The sequence below is a fragment of the Vulpes vulpes genome, chromosome 9 (assembly GCF_048418805.1).
Source record: "Vulpes vulpes isolate BD-2025 chromosome 9, VulVul3, whole genome shotgun sequence".
NCBI classification, from domain to species: domain Eukaryota; kingdom Metazoa; phylum Chordata; class Mammalia; order Carnivora; family Canidae; genus Vulpes; species Vulpes vulpes.
The window spans coordinates 44,564,812-44,585,071 of record NC_132788.1 but is presented as its reverse complement, the minus strand read 5'-3'; the positions used below and the strand labels follow the sequence as shown (position 1 = coordinate 44,585,071).

The 20,260-nt window shown below is 38.2% G+C and overlaps 1 protein-coding gene across 9 annotated transcripts in view; it reads right to left on the bottom strand.

Moving 5' to 3' along the window:
• The window catches only part of FRY (FRY microtubule binding protein), a 428,782-nt gene that overhangs the window by 200,000 nt on the left and 208,522 nt on the right, over positions 1–20,260 (bottom strand). For all 9 annotated transcript variants that reach the window (XM_072719962.1, XM_025996751.2, XM_025996753.2 and 6 more), the window contains one exon: positions 14,434–14,633. In XM_072719962.1, coding sequence (XP_072576063.1) covers positions 14,434–14,553 — 120 coding nt within the window. In that variant the 5' untranslated portion in view covers positions 14,554–14,633. The remainder of the gene's footprint in view (positions 1–14,433; positions 14,634–20,260) is intronic.

Genomic DNA, 20,260 nt, shown 5'->3' with positions numbered 1-20,260 from the left:
GACATCCTCACGGGCTTCCAATAAGACTCATAAGCAGGACTTGGAACAGCTTGGAGATCTGTGGAAAAAAGGTGTTTACAGAAACTGATACAACCATGTTTCCCTTTATTCTGTTCAGTAATTAAAATAAATTTTCTTAAACAATATATGCTGATGTTCACCCAAAGTAATGAAAAAAATCCTCAGATTAGGAGAATGATACAGGGAATGTCTCAAATCAGTTAAGGTATTAGCAAGTAACATGTTGCGTAGTACCCCATGATGTGAAGATAGATTTAAATCTGGAAGACTATTTTGACACTTAAAAAAACCAAAACCTCTAAAAACTCTCAAGACAATCTGTCCTATTTGTGGTTGGCTTTGCAAATTTCAGTGAAGCTTATTTCCTTGCCAAGTCCAACAGTTCCAAGTTCAAATCCATTATTTGAACAGTAGAGGGGAAACTTCAATTAAACTCAGCTACAAAGTTAATTTTCATTTTAATTGAACAAAAGAGCTGTTCCCACAGGCATTTTTTTTTTCTTTTTTGAAACTAAGGCAGCTACCAGGAAGTATAAGATATCACCTTCACTCATCTGGTATTTTTTATAGTTTTGGTTCCAATATACCACACTAATGGTGCTTGCTACATCCATTAAGTGGGCACTGAGTGCATGTGAATGGATTTTTCCCTGCCTCCTCTGGGACCTTGTTCTATCAGCCAGCTCCTCACTCACCCCAATGTCACCCTCCCCCTTCTGCAGGTTCTCTTTCTCTCTCTCAATTATCAACATGCTTAGACCTTTTCATTGTAGTGCCTGCCTTCCCCACATACACACTGTTTTCTTCCTATGTCATTCTCATCTTTAGTTCTTCTAAGACCGGTCTATATGTCCTGTATCCCCTTCCTCCCCTATTCCTTCTTCAACCACCTGCAATCTGACTCTTTCGTCACCACTAAAAATACTCTCCCTAGCAGCCCCAGTGACTTTCTAAATGACAAATCTGGTGGCCATTTTTCCTTTGAGATCTTTCAGCTGCCATGAGACTCCCTTTTGTTCACTTGAATCACCCCATTCCTTCATCTTTTCTCCTCCTACTTCTTTAGGCATCCCTTCTCTGTGTCCTTCACAGGCTAGTCTTTCTCTTAAAATGTTTATATTCCCCAGAGCTGTCCTTGGAGACTTGAAATCAGTCATGTTCTGATTTTCTTCTGTCACCACTAACATATCACACACACACACACACACACACACACACACACACCCTTCTCAGACCCAACCAAATCACCTCTCATCAAAATATGCTATTTGTCCTTCAAGGTTCATTTATTTCACCACACTTTCCCTGAGCACTCCTATGAGAAGTGACAGCCGAGTTGCACTCTTCAATAGCTCTTCTGGTATTCTCTAGCTCTTGTGTACCCAACCAATCTCAACCTCGTTATTCATGTACATATCATTTCCCAAGTAGATCAGAGCTTGGACTTTGGAGTCAATCAAACCAGGATTTGAATTGGGGTATTAACCCTAACTACATCACCTTTGTTATGTCTTATTAAATCTCTCAGGTCCAGCCTCTGGACCTGACTAAAATCAAGTCTCCTCTGACTAAAAATGAAGGAAGCCATGAATATAGCAGTTAAAAGCAAGACTCCCAGAAATAGATGGTCCAGAGATAGTCTGCTCCACCACCTGTTAGGTGTGACTTTGGACTAGTTGCTTAAATTCCTTGTGTGTGAAGTAGAGTAGTAAAAGTAACTACCTTATGATGTTGACATGAATATTAGGTGAGTTAATACTATTCAAGTATTAAGAACAGTGCTTAGCATTCGGTAGGCTGTATGTAAACACAGACTGTTATATTTACCCACATTCTAGTGTTAATGTGAAGATTAATGTGCCTGAAATAGGACAGATGAGCAAAAAAATGGCAGTCATTTTTTGTCTTTCTTTTTGTCTACACAGCATCAGTCACTTGTATTTGGAAGTTGTAAAATACTATCTATGTATCCATCTCTAAGCTATTATCAAAAATACCTTATAAAACATACATTCTTATCATTGTTAGCATGATCTGTGGATATCAAAACTTGTGCTGGTTAAAACTGTACTCAAAAACTATTTGTTGACCCAAATGTCCATCAGAGGGTGACCACATAAACACATTGTGGTTTGTACATTAAATGGAATTCTACTCAGCAATGAAGATGAACAAATGACCAATAAAAATAAAAAATGGATCTCAAATACATTATGCTGATGAAGAAAATCAGACACAAAAGAATACATTTTGTATGCCTCATTTATATGAAGTTCTAGAAAATGGAAATCTATACACAGATCAATAGTTGCCTGAGGCCAGGGGTGGTGGTGTATGGTCCATCTGCACAGGGCACAGGGGAATTCATCAGGATGACAGAAATGTTCTGCATCTGGGTTGTAGTGGTATAGACACATGTGTATGAGTTGCCAAAATTCATCAAACTATAGATTTAAAATCCCTGCAGTTTAATGTACATAAACTATATTATAATGCTGATTTAAAATAAAACTCTTCATTGGATGAATGAAAAGAAGTATCCTCAATCTGTCTGAATGGCACTTTATTTTCCTGGAGATCAAAGGGAGGACGGGAGGCAACTCTGACAGTAATAATTTAGCTTGAGGAATGGGAGTCACTGCCTAGTTCCCACTCTCTATTGCCGTAGATAGTCTATCCTGAGCATGAGCATGGTACTGTTTGCTTTTGAGAAGCTCATAATATGTTATTCTGCCCACTGGGAATCCCAAGAAATCTTAGGCAAGTGGGTATGGATGAAGTCACAGAGCTGATATTCATGAGGTGAGACATTGATCCCAGTGTCACTCTGCAAGTTTGGATTTATTTAGAACACCTTGACTAACCAATTTGGTATGTATGGAGCACTGTTCAGATAGGAAGGAGTGCATGCTACACACTTTCTTAGGGTGTTACTGACAGGTCAGAAGCTCACTTTGGTGAGCAGAGACCATTTCACTCAGTGCTACAGACAAGTCTCCTTCTGAGGGGAATTTGGTCACCTGCCATCATCTGAACCAGCAGCTATAGCAAACCTCGAGTGAAGGGGAATGCCACCATTCTGGAAGAAGATTTTGGCACACATAGATAAGCATTTTCATTTCTGTTGAAGTTCTACAGTCCACAAGTATCTTGAATTTTTGTTTTCTACATGAGCTAAAAGAGACAATTTCATAGACAGCAACTTCTTCATGATTATCATTCTATAAAATTCATTACATACCCCAATTCATGTAGCAAAACAAAACTTCTTAGTCAAAACTTAAATGATCCGATTACTTTGGCTAAGAAAAAGAAAGGTTTGGTTTTCTAGTAAAATAAAAGGCAAACTCTGGAGGTAAAGAATAGAAAAATAAGTATATCAAAATCTATTTACCTACTTTATCTTTTAAAGTGCTATTAAAAGGGGCATCTGGGGGATCCCTGGGTGGCGCAGCGGTTTGGCGCCTGCCTTTGGCCCGGGGCGCGATCCTGGAGACCCGGGATCGAATCCCACGTCGGGCTCCCGGTGCATGGAGCCTGCTTCTCCCTCTGCCTGTGTCTCTGCCTCTCTTTCTCTCTGTGTGACTATCATGAATAAAAAAAAAAAAAAAAAAAAAAAAAAAGGGGCATCTGGGTGGTTCAACTGGTTAAGCCTTTGCCTTCGGTTCAGATCATGATCCCAGCATCAGGCTCTCTACTAAGTAGAGAGGGAGAGCCTGCTTCTCCCTCTCCCTGCCCTGCACCTGTGCTTTCTCGCTGCTAACTCTCTCTTTCTCTCTCTCAAATAAATAAATAAAATCTTAAAACAAAAATAAAGTGCTATTTAAAGACAATGCTCTGGAACTAGATAGTGGTGAGAACTGCACAACTTGTGAATACTCATTGAATTGCTCTCTTTGAAAGAGTAAATTTTATAATATGTTAATATATCTCAATAAAAAGGAATACATCCATTCTAGGTCAATCAACATTATTTAAAGATTTTAGTATCTGACTTTCTTGTTGTCATTGATTCCTGGGCTCAATGACTGAATCATCTTGGAAAAGCTCACTAAACATTCCAGCCCCACCATTCCCCCAATTTATGTGATTACAACTTATGAATTGAGTAGAAATCCCCAAAGGCATCAGGAAGTACCATCAAATGGAATACTGTATGTTATAAAGTTATTCAAGCCAGGAAGTACTAGATATATGTCAGCAACAATCAAAAATATTTAATAAACATGTTTATTCTTAGCATGACCTGTGGAAATTCAGACTTAATTCTGGTTAAAATTACTGTAATGCTACAGTAAAGCCTGCTGCTGCCCAAAACTGTATTAATCACTTTCAGGAATGTCAAAATGCAAAATGCTGTGCAGATACATAGAAATATTGTATCATAGTGAATGTCCAGATGGGCCTTCAGTGTTTATTACTACATTATATTATTGAACTTATTTTTATTCAACATTTCCTGTTACTTTAAAATATATTATATTTTCAAATATTCTTTTGTGTTAAAATGAAGTCTCTATAAATAGTAAAAAGCACATAATCTAAAAGATTCAGACTGAAAATAACTTGAGAAACAATCTTCCCCTGGTTTTATATTCTCAAGAAGAAGAAACTTTGATAATCTTCTCATAAAGTCACTGAACATAAAAATTATGGCCCTACCTATGGATAAACTGAATTGGATACTATGAAATTCAAGGAAAAAGGCCCTAAGACTTTTTTTTTTAATTACTTCACGATACTTTGCATATGGTTTGTCTGTTCTAAGTTTCAACTGAAATTTTACTATCATGGTGCATTAAATTTCATTTTATCACTGAGAACTCCTACTTAAGAACCACAAAAGAAATGCTTTTTGTCTATATGATTCCAAGAATAGTCATATTAAGGAAAGCAAACTTTAATTTGAACAGTGTATAGAAAAACGTGAGTTTGTGAGCTCATCTGAAAGATCACTTCATTCAGCAGCTAAATGAAACCATTCAACAGTTATCTCTGGCTTTAACTACTAAAACTATTTTGTTTCTGGTTAGGATGAGTTTCCAGATTTCCGGTGGATGCCTTCATAGATTAACTAAGGGGTGCCAGGCTGAGGTGCTTTGCTAAGGAATCGCTATTTTTAGTTATTTATTTGTAATTTGGGCAATGAGCCAGTACTTTGTCAAGTTTAATATAAGTATTTCCCACCTGACCAGAATGGTTTCTTAGTCTCCTTTCAGGACAGCATTAGTTTGATTCTATCACTACACTCAATAGGGAATTAAATCTAGAAATTATTTTCATTTTCTTTCTATTTCCCTTATTAGATTTACTGGAGCAAGAGAGGCCTCTATTTAGAGAGGAGTGTGGCTAAAAACACTAGCTGGTTGTTCTTCTGGGAAGCTGGCTAAAATCCACAGGGAGGATTTGATGCAGAGAGGCATTAAAGGGGGAGTTCTGCTATTTACACATCCTTAGTCAACAGACACGTAACATTTGGTTAGAATAGGAAGACAGGCACATACAACAGTGCAAAAAACCACCAACTTGCAAATTTGTGCGCGATGAATTATCATCATGAAATATCACATGGTGAGGTTTGTGAATAGCTATCAGGCTATCAGCATGACTAATTATAATAGGTTTTAGGAAGATCTACCATATAAAGATCCAAACTTAATGAGAGGCAGTAATTCCTTTTTTTAAAAAAAAATATTTCATTTATTCATGAAAGACACACACAGAGACAGAGGCAGAGACATAGGCAGAAGGAGAAGCAGGTAGCCTGATGCGGGATTCGATCCCAGGATCCCGGGATCACACCCTGAGCCAAAGTCAGACGACACTCAACCACTAAGCCACCCAGTCATCCCTAAAGGCAGTAATTCTATTCTTCAATTAGTACAGCATGATTTCTTAATTCACAAATTCCTTAAATATTAAAAAGGTTCCTGATGAAAAGGTCTGACATTTTCTGATATCGAGCAGTCTGCAGATAACTCAGGCATCTAAAGAGGTGAGATACAGGATTATGGCTGAATGTTCAATTTTTGTATGTGGTACAGGTGAAAAAATAAGCTCTTTTATAACTACAAATAGACTGTATCCTAACCTTGGTCTGTTAACTCATTGGATCTGGTCTAAAATCACGAGAGGAAGCTAGGGTGAGTGTGTATTTCACTTGCCAAAGGCCTTGATTAGTTAAAGTCACAATCGAATTCATTAAAACTTTTAGAACAACTCATCATGTATAATCTTCTGATGGTGGGCTGTATTACAGTGCAATGGCCTGCTCAATTTCACTGTTACAATGCAACGTACTGCTCAATTTCAGGGTTAACAGGAGAACTGTCCTGATGCCAGCCCTGTGACATCAGCACCCAGGAGGAGCTGGAAGCCTGAGACACAGGGCCAAGGAACAAAGGTTTGTCAACAGACGTTACTGCCTGAACCTAGAACAACATTAGTGTGCAGTAATGCTGTCATTAGCTAATTGCTTGGCCTTTCAACATTTGTGCCAGCTGGCCATGACTGGTGTTCATACAGGTTTGGTCTTCAGGCATGACATATTTCATTACAGATTAATGGTGTGTGGTACAACAGAGACTAGCACCCTATATTCTTCAAAGACTTGCACAACAAGAAAATATTTTGTGCTACTGCTAGTTTACTTTTAGTCTTATATTAAAACAGAATTGCCTCGTTTGTTTTATGTTAGCAAACCTGCTAGATCATGTTATGTTATGAAGTCTCCATTCCAGAACAACACAGTTAGCATCATTATGAATAAGTGTCTAACTCCCCACACCTGTGCTCCAAGCTCAACCCAGTGATAACATCTGGAAGTTCTTGCCTTTATCTAGCCCATTAACTATTTTGTGAGCAGGGGCTATCAAAGTTCAAGAAATCCCAATAATAAACTCATTTTCACATGACTGTTCATCACAAACAGGTTTTTAAATACCAGGACATGAGAGGAAGGCAAACACTGCCCTCTTGCTCAGTCACAGGCTCTGCTAGTAGACAGGATGAAAGCTAGTGGGTTTTTTTTCTTTTTAAGTTATGTGCTCATCTTTTCCTTTTCCAGGTTTCAATTAGAGTAGAGAACAAATGACTTGCTTTCTGGGTAAGTCTTTGGCAAATTAGAATTTCTTGCTCTTCTCGTTGACATTTTATGCTGATAGACTATAGATCTAGATGAAACCCCTAGGCCAATACCCAATTTAGTTTCTCCTGCAGTTCTTTGCGAGGACACTAGAAGCTTAAATCAGGTTGGATTCACTAAGACATGACTTAATACATCCAGACGTGGAGAAGTGATGCTTGTATTCATTACATCAGAATTAAATCTGCACCTGGTTGTCAACATTTTTCCAAAAAGAAAATAATGATAAATCATATTTAAATGCCTTTTTAGAAGCACAGGCTAGTGCCAAAGCTATGATGAAAAATCAATTTTTTTTTTTGTCATATTAGAGGGAGGAGGGCAGACAAAAGAGGAGCATGATTGAAAATTCTTGGAAGTTATACCTTCCAGTTATAACACAAATAAGTCCTGGGGATATAATGTACAGCATGGCAACTCTAGTGACAACACTGTATTGTCTATTTGAAAGTTGCTAAGAATGTACATCTTAAAAGTTCTCATCATAAGAAAAAATATTTATAACTGTGGTGATAGATATTACTACATTTATTGTGGTAATCATTTAGCAATATGTATTTCAAATCATATGTTATATACCTAAAACTAATACTAATCCACCTAAAATGAATTCACCTAAAGCTAATACGTTACATTATATCGTATGTATATGATATGATACATTTATATGTGTACAAATTATATCTCAATAAAATGGGGCTAAAAAAGAAAACCAGTTTGAACTTTAAGAAAATGAGATATTTTTCCCTCTGAGGTTTTCAATAAATGTAAACACATGAATGAGAAAAAGAAAATTCTTGAAATTTTCTGACCTTGCTTTACTTAGTTGAATAATACAGCCTTTCACATTTTGGGCCACTGGCTTCCCAGTGTGGTCTGGCATGAGATGTTCCTACTTGTTTTTGAGACCCCTAACCTCAAGAACTCATGACATTTCTTCTTGGAAAGCTTTTGAAAACCATTCTGTGTGGACTCACTTCAAATCCTTGATTTCATTTCCTAGGTTTTCACAATTTATACATGGGTAAGCCTCAAGTATTTTCTGGAGATACAGTGAAATAGTGGAGGTGCTGTCTTCTCTTGTATACTTTTATTTGTTTACTTCTGTCACCTCCCAGAGTACAAGTCCCTAAAGGATCCAGACTGACTCTGCTTTAACCAGCTTTGGCTGTGCCTGTCTCATAGCCATGGCAGAATTCAGGACAACCATCTGACAGTACCAGTGAATGGCCAACTTGGCAGGCATCCAACCGCCCTGCTCAAGCTTCCATTCTTTTTGAACAAACACGAAGAAAGGCTGCAAAATGCTGAATTCCAAAGAAATAAACCAGATTTGGTTAGTTGATATCAACTCTTTAGTGATGACAACGATGATGATGATGCTGATGATGACGACGACAACTTAAGCACTTAGTAGGTGCTAAGGATTACATCAGGAGCTCCACACATTACCTCTAATCCTCTCAACTACTCTTTATTCTAGGTTCTGCTACTCCAATTTTGCAAATGAGAAAAAAGGGAGATTGACTGACTGGCTAAGGGGCACATGACACTAGAGAGTTCGAATCCAGATTTAAATTCAGGTAAGACTGAATGAAAAGTTGTTTTATCTTTACCTTTATCCATTCTTGTCCATTAAATCTACAAAGTCAAGATTATGGGTGCTCTTGATTTTGAAAAGCTGGAGTCTTGATTTTGGAAGAGTTTATTGAGAAGGTAATTGCCTGTGACTACAGTGACAGATGCTATACAAATGGAGAGACTCATAGATAATGAGAACACATATTCCGAGACTGTGTCCAATTGCTAAGAGTCAACCCGACTCTCCTCTTCACATATTGTTAAGGTGAAGAAGGGAACAGGTGATCATATCAATGAATAATGAGGTATCCTTAGATGCCCCAAAGCAGAAGGCTGAGAATTAGTACTTCTTGTACTAAGCAGATTTGAGGACATCATCTGCTGAGGAGTACAAAGGACAAAACACAATGTATTGTTATTGGTTTAGACGTTGGCAAGATGACCCTCAGAAGCACAGTTTCCTAAAAAGACATTCCTTTTACGCGACTATATTGTTTGTTTCATCTATTCATCTATCTATCTATTCACTCATTTATCATATAGTCACTCATTCATATATTCAAAAACAATTTAATGTCTATTGTATATAAACAGAGTCCTAGACATGGAAACATGATATGTGTGTGTGTTTGTGTGTGTGGTAAAGATTAATTAGATACAGTTATTGCCTCAAAGGAACTTATTGACTAGTATAATGTTTCTTCAACTTTAAAACCTGGAATCCCCCACCCACCTGCCATAAAAATATGTATTTTATATTATGATCTTATATACATACATGTGACTCAAAGTTTTATAAAGCATTATTTAACCTTTAAAATCAGAGCAAAATAATCCCACCACTTAAAACACAGCTATACAGGGATCCCTGGGTGGCACAGTGGTTTAGCGCCTGCCTTTGGCCCAGGGCGCGATCCTGGAGACCCAGGATCGAATCCCATGTCGGGCTCCCAGTGCATGGAGCCTGCTTCTCCCTCTGCCTGTGTCTCTGCCTCTCTCTCTCTCTCTCTCTGTGTGACTATCATAAATAAATAAAAATTTAAAAAAAACACAGCTATACAAAATAAGAGGTGAAAATCTCACCCTACAACTCCACTGAAATAATTTATGAAATGATTTATTATTTATCTATCCTTTTTTTGTTGTTGTTATTCATGGGAGACACACACACAGAGAGAGAGAGACAGAGACATAGGCAGAGGGAGAGGCAGGCTCTCTGAGGGGAGCCCAATGTGGGACTCGAGCCCAAGACCCAGGGACCACAACCTGAGCCAAAAGACACTCAACCGCTGAGCCACCCAGGTGCCCGCAAAATTACAATTCTTAATGGGCAAGTTAAAAAACAGATTAGATACAGCCCAAGAGTGTTAATTGAAGATGGACTTTAAAAAATTATTCAGAATACAGTAGCAAGAGACAAGAGGTAGAAATAATAAAAGAAGGGTAAAAAAAACGATATGAAATATAGTAAAAGGTCCAAAATACATCTAATAGGAATACCAGAAAAAGAAGAGGGAAAGTGGTGGAATGGCAATATTCAAGTAATTAATTTTCCAAAATTAATGAAAGATATAAACCCTCAATTCAAGAAGCATGGGAATTTCAGACAAGAAAATAAAAATAACTCCACATCTAAACAGAGTGTAGTGAAACTGAAGAACACTACAAAGAGAAAAACCATAAAAGCAAACAGGGAACAAAGTCAATAATCCAGAAATGACAAATCCCCAAAAACTCTGCCACAGCAATGATAGTGGGAACATTGTGAAATATATCACCAAAAGTCTAGAGGGAGAATAAATGTCAAACTAGAATTCTATTCCCAGCTGAAATATCACTGATAGCTGAGTGAGAAATAAAGGCCTCTTAGATAAACAAGAACAAATGATTTACCACCCATGGACTTTTACTTAAAGAACTACAAAAAACTTACTTTAGGAAGAAGGAAATTTAAACAGAGGGAAAGAGCAAGAGGCAAAATCTATTCGTACTTTTTCTGATTTGAAATAAAAATATAAAAAAAGCCACAGATGACCCAATTTATCTTGTCTAAAACACTTTGCTTGGGAAAGGTGAAATAATGATAAGACTAGAAAAGAGCAAATGCTATTAACTAACCTCACAAAACAATTAAAGTAGAATAAAATTATTGACTAATCCATAAATATTAATAAATATGACCTGACCATCTTTTCAGCAAAAAGAACAATACTATTGACCCTGTGAAAGATGCTTACAAAGAAAAAAATCTAAAATTTAATTTTGGTAGACCATCTTTATTCTTGTTCTCTTTTTTTTAAATTTTATTTATTTCACATATATATATATATATATATATATATATATATATATAGAGAGAGAGAGAGAGAGAGAGAGAGAGAGAGGGAGGGAGAGAGGCAAAGACACAGGCAGAGGGAGAAATAGGCTCCATGCAGGGAGCCCGATGTGGGACTCGACCCTGGGACTCCAGGATCACAGCCTGGGTTCAAGGCGGGTGCTCAACCGCTGAGCCACCCAGGGATACCTTGTGTGCTTTTTTTTTTCATCAAAGTTAGCTATTTGGATATTGGAAATTCATAAATACAACTTTAATTTAATATTGTGTATAACTGATTCCACACAGTCTAACTGATGTGGAATTTTGAAGAATTTAGTCTTTTAAGATTTTATTTATTCATAGGCACAGAGAGAGAGGGGCAGAGACACAGACAAGGGAGAAGCAGTCTCCACGCAGGGAGCCCGATGTGGGACTCGATCCCGGGTCTCCAGGATCACACCCCAGGCCACAGGCGGTGCCAAACCACTGTGCCACCAGGGGTGCCCAAGAATTTAGTCTTTTAAAAGTAAGCTGAAAAGTATAGATTACTGAGTATTGCCATAAGTTATAAACCTATATTTCCAACTTTTTGAAAATTACCCTTTCTACTTCCATAGAAGTTTTAATTAAAGATAATAGAATACAATTTTGTGATTTGATACAAACCTACATAAAAAGGATTCAATGTCTTTCACATAGACCTAACTCAGCAAGAGAAATAGTAGGGGACATTTATTGGAATTCACTTTAACCATATATACATACATCAAAAATAACACTCTTGCTATGGCTACAGAACAAAATGCCAAATGCACATTAACATTTACTTGAAAGCCAGTGGCAAGCCACAGAATCTACTCACATTTATTGTCCCATATGTAAGCAAATACAAGGACAAAAAATACTAAGCATTTTCCAGCAGACCAGAAATGGATATGGCATGGAAGATCGCATCTCTGCCAAAAAATACAAGGCAAATAAATAGTCCCCTTTTATAAAAAGCAACAATACTAAAAATTGACTGATACATTTCTCGAGCTAAAAACATAACGTCCATCTACTTGGCTCTTAGCATCTAGTAGACTCTCACCCTCAGCGCACCATGAAGATTTGCTGATGAACAGGACTAACACTTTTTCTTTTCATTTTTTCTTGTTTGGGAACATTTAAGTTGTCTCACCAAATGGGAAAAAATGCCTACCTCTGATTAAAGAATGCTGTGGCACATATTAGCTCTTCAGACAGAATGTTTACTCCAAGAAAAAAAGGCCACACAGATAAATTCCAGGCTAGTAAAGATGAAAAAGTTAAACCCAATCCATTTTGCTTTGTAAATTCTCAAATGATGGCATATAAACTATTATTTTGGTAAGATGGATGGCTCAAAAGGTGTCAGGGCCTCAGCTTGTTAGCATCTCTTTCAACTTTTGTACAACTTCTCAGTTCCTTAAGGCATTCACCATGACAGACAATTTCAGAGATGCCCAATCTGCCATTGTTAAGAAGTGAAATGACCACTCTTTTCTCCTTAAATTTCCCCATGACCTCTGGAGCAAGGTGGCTTCCTATCCTCCACCGGAGGAGGCAGTCTGGGCAGCTCCAACAGCACTCAAGGTGCTTGGAGGAACATTCCCAGGAACAGCACAATTTTGGACAATGAGAATCTGGGTACTTGATTTTTGACCAATTCAAGTTATAGGGGAGCCCTGTGTTGGTTTGTTTTAAGAAATTAAAGGAGGTATCTCCACATGGGGATGACCACATAAAGACTAGCAACAGAGTATAAAGGGTTCACGGTGAGCTCTGAAGGCATTCAGCCTGAGTTCAAATCAACACTGTGTGACTTTAGGCAATTACTTTGCCTTCTCTGTGTCAACATTGCCCATCTGTAAATGGAGCTATAAATACTACCTACCTTAAGTCACAGTAAAGATTATAGGAGATAATAAATTAAGCCCAATGCCTGGCACATAGTAAGTACCTGAGGAATATTAGCTATTATGAGCAGTAAGAGTAGCAGAAAAAATTAAAAAAAAAAAAAAGAGCAAATGGGGGAAAAGGCACTGTACTAAAGTTTAATTTAAAGGATTAAAACTACAAAACCAAGAAACATTCCATAATAAGAAGCTAGAATTCATGAAGATGATGAACTCCATTGATCTAAAAAACTTTAAAATGTAAAATTTGTAACTTTCAGGCAACCACATGTTTAATAAATATTCTTGAATTTTGATTCCCAAATCGTAAGTTGTGATTCTTACAAAGGTCATTTTTCCTTTTTCTTTCTTTTTTTCTTCCAGAGAGGGAGAGTAGGGGGGCTAAAGGAGGGAAAAGGAGAGAGAGAATCTCAAGCTGACTTCATGCTGAGCACAGAACCCAACACAGGGCTCTGTCTCACAACCCTGAGATCATGACCTGAGCCAAAACCAAGAGCCACCTAGGCACCCCACAAAGGTTATTTTTAACAGTTAATGTTGAGCATCATACATTAAGTGTTTTTTAAAGACTTGTGTTGTGGGTTCAATAATTTTGTATTTAATAATTTTAAGCCCTGATGCTATAAAGCCAACCTCACATAGTCTTCTTATGCTCTAGTATCCTCTCAGGAAAGCTGTGTCACTCTGAATTCCTTTCCTTTTCTCTTATTGTGTGTGTCCCACAAAGGTCAGAAAACAAGTAATCTGAATCTACCAATTGGACTTTGTTCCTTCCTGCCTGTCCTTTTGAGATTCAGGACTCTGTCTGTAGAGCCCTTGTTACAGCAATTAACATAAGGCTGAAACACATGCCTTATTTTGTAGCAGAATCATCTGCAAAGAAAGATACTGACGTCCAAGGACATTATCTGTCTAATAAGGGACCTAAAGGTAAGTGAGCTGAGAATTTCCTGTCCTCCAATTTTCAGAAAACAAAGAGGTGTTTCTGAATGACTCACCAAATAACTTCCTCAGACAATAGATCACTGAGACCATATGTTCTCAAAGTCCAGGCAGCCACTTGAAGAATGATTTTTTTTCTCATTTACTTTAAAAACAGACAAAAGATTTTACCTAAAGTATATATACATAGCAGAGACTCTGAACACAATTTTTCTAGGATTCAAACTTCTTGTTAAATTATGCTTATTAGTATTAAATGTAGTAGTGAAGCATGCTACTTAAATGTATTTGCCAAGGATTGTTCTAAAGTCTTTGACTCATTTCTTTTTTCTTAAATCAGTAAACTTAATTATAATCTTTTAAAAAATTACCGATAGTATCAGAAACACCTTTGGAAATCAGGGGAAAAGCAATCCATCTTTTCTTAGAGCTGTAAAATCTACTATATTTAATGTAAAGATGAATTTAAAAGGGTGTTGTGGCATACTCACCAGAGGTTCTGCCATAATGATGCGAATCTTGCGCTCAGCCTGAGTGGTAAAGTTGACAAATAAACTCTTGAGGACATATTCTCCTGGTTTGCTGTCTGGATCCACACTGACGGGTAACATGGTTGGCGGTCCTTTCTCTCTTTGTGTGCCAGAAACAGGTGGAACTGGAGGCTTGATATAACCGTTGCCAACTGGAGAAGCTGAAAAATATAACATATGTTCTTAACTGCCTGAAAATAACATCATAAATATCCAGATCAGTCGTATTAAAACATAAACATAAGGGTATGAATTATATCAAGAATGCTGCACTTAACGTTATAAATTGGCCTTATTCCTTAGGAATGGTGTCAGAATTTAATTATTTTGATCACATTAAGTTGCATTATGTCACATTTGATAATCTCAAAGTACTTCTGGTTACCACATTGCTTTAGGTAAGTTTCCTTGTAAGCATGCAGTATAACTGAGAAATCCTACACCATTTACGATGTTTTTGCTTCTTTTTTTTATGTCACAGGGAAATGAACTAAGAAAATGTATATGGAAAATAAATGATTTCTTTTTCTGGTTCTCCAGAAATGGCCGGCAGCTATCTGTGCTTTATTCTAACAAGGGAAAAGACTCTGAGAGTGGTGGCTTCCAGAAGTTTCCATGAACCCAGAAGTTTCAGAAACCCAGCTGGCTCTTGCTGCTGAAAGATAAAGGCTCAAGCAGTGAGCAATGGCCCATCTATGCCATTCAAGATAGGTTTAAGTCTCCACTCGTGCCACTCTTTGGTTCAAGATGGGATGCCTCTTCTCATCCCTCATGAAATGTGCAGATTCCCTATTTGGATTAGATCTTGAATAGAGGTAGTTGTCACAGTCCCCAGTAAGTGGCTCCTTTCAGAGTGCAACAGAGTCAGACAATTATTTTAATTTGAGAGAAAAATAATTTTATTCATAAATGAAAATTTCCCATATCTCCAGTTTGCACTACACTTCAGCATATCAAACTCTAACATGTACCACCATCTACTTCCACCTAAGAACTTATGAGATGGTCAGGTATGACAGTCAATGAAAGAAACATTAAGAGTTAAATGTGGCTTAGGACAGAGGCATCAGAAGTGCTGAGGATGGGATAATGATAAAGTAGACTTTTTAAAAGGAAGATGATCTAGTTCCAGATGACTAGATACAGCGATTAAGGAAAAGAGTGAAGAAAAAAGTGAATTTCCAGTTTGGACACTGGTTTGGATATCAACAGGATGGTGGTGTGTCATTAATAATAGAAAACAGTCCTGGATCCAGGAAAGGTGAACACTTTTCTCAAAAATGACAAATAAATTCAAGGCTTCTCTTTCCTTGTTTCTATCCCAAGGGAAATTCTGAGGGAGCCAAGCAAAAATTTTATTTATTTTATTGAATGACAAACCTGTCCTTGTGTTAGGTTGTAGGCTCTACCTCCTGTTTCCTCCTCTTTCCCTATGCCCCTTCCTCTCTATTGCATCAAACCTGCCATACAGTTGAGCACGTCTCTTATATCTGAAGGGTCTTCCCATATCTCAAGTACCACTAAACTTTATGGCCTCTCAAGTTATAAATATAAAGTATACCTTATGTATAGTATTCCATTCCTTCTCCATTCTTATGGGCTCTGTCCCAGTCCAGACCCTTGGAAACTTACGGCTTGATTATTATTGCAGCCCCTCTGCCAACTTTATTTCATTTATTTTCCATTCCAAACTACTCTTTCTTGCCATGGCTTCCATTATAACACTTTTATTTATTTATTTTTTTGCTCAAGATTTTCAATGGCTCTTAATTACCATCCAGCCTCATAAACATGACCCGGTTTTGACAACCTTCCATAGATAGCCTCCACCTGGCACCTGCATCATGCTGATTCCCTGGCTGGCCCATGAGCACGCTGTTCTCCCTTGGGTCTCCCTCCTTTCTCTCCTGCTGCTCCTTACCACTCTTCTCTGCTCATCTAATTCTCTTGTCCTTTCAGAACCATGTCTAGATTCATCTCCACAAAACCGACATACCAGGCCACTCTTCACCAATCAGTTTGTATTCCAAAATTTAAACATTTAGCTCATGCTTTTTGGTGTTGTACATCTGACATTACCTTAGATGGACACTGATGATAGCTGACAAGTGAAGTAATTATCCCATAGTTTTTCCCAGGTGTGGCCCTGTAACTAAACCATCTATTCTGCTAAATGTATCTCCTGAAAGTTCCCCAACAAGACTGTAGCCTCCTGGTCTAACAGAGTTCATCATACAGATAATACTCAGTAGGTCTCTTTAAATAACTATCTACATGGCAGTTACTTTATTTCTGTACATCTTAAAGTGATTCATAGAGAGGGAGCTCTCAGAGAGGAATCTGTAGTTAGAGTCTTTAAAGGAAGAGGGTGCAGTATTTGCAACCAAGAGCCATTAGTTAAATGGCTCTACAAGTAGTTCACTAAAAGGCACAACTTACTCCAATCAGACATATTAAAAATCAGGTGATGAAAACAAAGTGCTGGTCACTCCTCTGCTTTACCTGCTTGTCTCCCGGGGCAGGTGTCTTTTGGAAGTGGGAAGCATCCCAAGGCCAACTTACAGAAGGACATTAGGTTTCCACAAGCTATCTTCCTAATGTTATCAAGGGTATTGTGCCATAGGACTGGAGATTAGAATATAAACCGAGAAAGCCTAAGCGAAGGGCAATCTTTCATTGTCTTTAGTTTTCCACTGGATTTAATCCATTTCTAGAAGACAGAATGAATCAGGTTGATGTAATATGTAATTGCAAGATCATATCCATAATTATAAGACTCCGGGACCTAAAAGTCATAACCACAGTGAGAGGATTTTCAGAAGAGTGACCTCTGGCAGTCCTCCTGCAACACTGCATTTTGAAACCAGAGAGTTGAAATCCAGATACCAGAATGTCTCTCAGACAAATATTCCATTTAAATGGCCAAAGTACCAAGTCACCGCTGTCAGAAAAAAACCCCTTAGTCTCCTGTACTTCAAAGCCAGACATCTTTGTGAGTGCAAAAGTCTGCATAACGTTAGTAAGCTGGAACTACTCTAGCCCAGCAGAGCCCCTTGCCAGAGCTGAAGGAGATTCAAGGGGAGGGGGCCCATCATTCCTGTTTCGAACATAACAGCTGGGCAGATGGAGATGCAGTAACATTTAATGGGGTAAGTGTTCTTGAACAAGATCCACTCTGTTTTACTAGCTCCTCTTCATCCTACCATAATTAATTCATAATAAACCCTAGCCTTTTGTCAGAACGATTTTCAAAAGTAAACATATGACATAGTACCTTTCAGTAACTCGGTTATTTGGTGACAGTATAGTTGAGAACCAGGAAACACATGTTCCCTGGTGTCAAAATTGAGTCCCAAAATCCATACTAGTCCAAACATTAGAATATGACAGTGAGAAGAACATCATTAGACTTTCCTGCTGCAATTGCTTGCTTTTAATCTACATGCAATTAATGTCAGTTATCTAGTTTTTAAGTTCACAAGAGTCTGGGAACAGAAAATTACCAGAGAAAGATGCAACACCTGTAGGTACAAACTCTAAGAGCAAAAGAAGGAGAAAAATGGCCTACATAAAGTCTCCTGGACCTAAAAATGCAGTTGCACAAAGCCACTGGCACGGGGCCACAGAATCAGACACTCTGACAGGTGTGGGGGCAAGTGACATGTCCATCCAGCATGTTGTCACAACTGAGATTCATGATGAAGACCTTCAGTCCCATGGAAAGGCTACAGTAAGTTTGAGAACTAGTTCTGTATTTGAGAAGGTGGGGAAAGAGTGATGTAAATTTCCAAAAGCTAAGCCTACCAAAAAGGTTTTGGTGTATAAAGAATTTATAACTAAGCTTAAAGAATTTAGCTCTGAAGAGTTAAATCTTAGGTCTGATCTTTTTTTTTTTTTAAGATTTTTTGTATTTTATTTATGGGAGAGGGAGAGAGAGAGATTGAGAGAGAGAGAGAGAGAGAGAGAGCACAAGCAGGGGGAGCAGCAGAGGGAGAGGGAGAAGCAGACTCTCCATCCCAGGACCCTACGAATATGACAAGCCGAAGGCAGACAATCGATTGAGCCACCAAGGCATCCCTGGTCATAGGTCTGATTTTTAACAGAACTTATTTTTGATGGAAACAGACAAACCACCAATTCAGGAACAGCCACACATCCAGCACCTTTCTAGCTCTGCCAATGCAGGCTTAATGTTTGAATCGATTCTTCCCCATCACAGTGTTTCCACTGCTTTCCATCCAGGGGGACAAGCTTCAGGATCCAGGTCAGGATTCCCTCCCTGACCTGGAGGGGTCTGGGCTATGCAGCCACTCCTGGCAGGGCTGCCTCTGGAAATAGGGATCCCTGCTCATGAAAGGGTCCTGACAGGTCACTGGTACCTTCCCCACCTAAAAATATATGTTGAAGGAACAATTTAATTTTGCTGGATTAAAAACTTCTCTCAGTTATATTTACTGCATGGGATACATTTTTGAGCTTCACCTCCATCTGCTTTTATCTGCTATCCTTTTCTTCTTCAGCTCACCTTCCCATGTGCACACATCAGCTCAGAGATGATAGGGAGGCACCCAAACTGGAGTTCCTGTGGGTGGGGAGTGGAGATGAGGGCCTGAAGAAGAAGAGCATCATGTTCAGGTATTAACCAGGGACCTACTTATTGAATCTTTCAGAAATTTGCTTGCTTTTTAGATTTTCTCATTTACATTTTTTTCTCCATTGCATTCTTGTACCTTAAAAGAGTTTTGTTTATGTTATTATTTTATCCCAAATTCTCTTTGGTTTAGCTGGATGGCTTCAGGGTCTGCTTTCCCTGAGTCTCTATTTCTTATAGTGAACGGGCTCCATTCGTTAATCTGTCGAAGTCTCTTTTTGGCTTTTATGACCCATTCATTACCTCTTTATTAGATATATTTCTGACTGCAAGCGATGGCCATATCCAATATGACTATTTTTTCCCAGTGTTATTGCCTAATAACTTGCCTTTTAGGCTGGCCGCTTTTAGCTGGTTGAAGTCTTCAGTACACTTTCCCTGAATTACCAACACTTCCAGGAATTACTAACTTCCTAACTGCAAGAGTAATACAAACACCCCACAACTCAAAGCTCAGCTCCATTTTTACTATGTCACTGAAAGGAAAGTTAATGTCATAATGAGTTTTTTCATATGAATGTCCCAGAGGCGAAAATGGCACTATTTGTGAGGAAAACAATTGATTTTCTCAGATTTTCAGAGAAGTTAGTACCATCACTCATTACAGGCTCTTGTTCATTCATTCATTCATTCATGTACTCCTTCATTTCAACCAATATTTACTTAATGAGTATTTAGGTTTCATGCATGGTTCTAGGCACTAGAAGGTAGCAGGGAAGAGAATAGATGGTTCCTGACCTCACGGAGTTTACGGTTTGCTAAGGCAGGGCCACACAATTTGTGTGTTAGAATTTGTGTAGTCAAATTGCAATATATTTTTTTTTTAAAAAGCAATAATTAAACAGAGTGAGGGGATAGAGGAATGTTCAAATATATAGTTTGGAACTGCCGTGGAGAGGAAAGAAAGCTGTGTGTCTTACTGGTATCTAAGAAAATCCAAAAAGCATTTGGCTTGGGCAGGATCTACTTTTCCAACCCATCCCTTTGTCCTGCCCATTTCTGAGTCAGTTCTGGTTGGGAATGAGAACTTTAACCAGGCGGCAAAGGGCACAAACCAAATGCCCCCCTGACAAACAGCTCCTCTGCCTTCCTCCACAAAGTATGTGACTCAGGAAAGAAGGCCACCTTTTGTCTGTT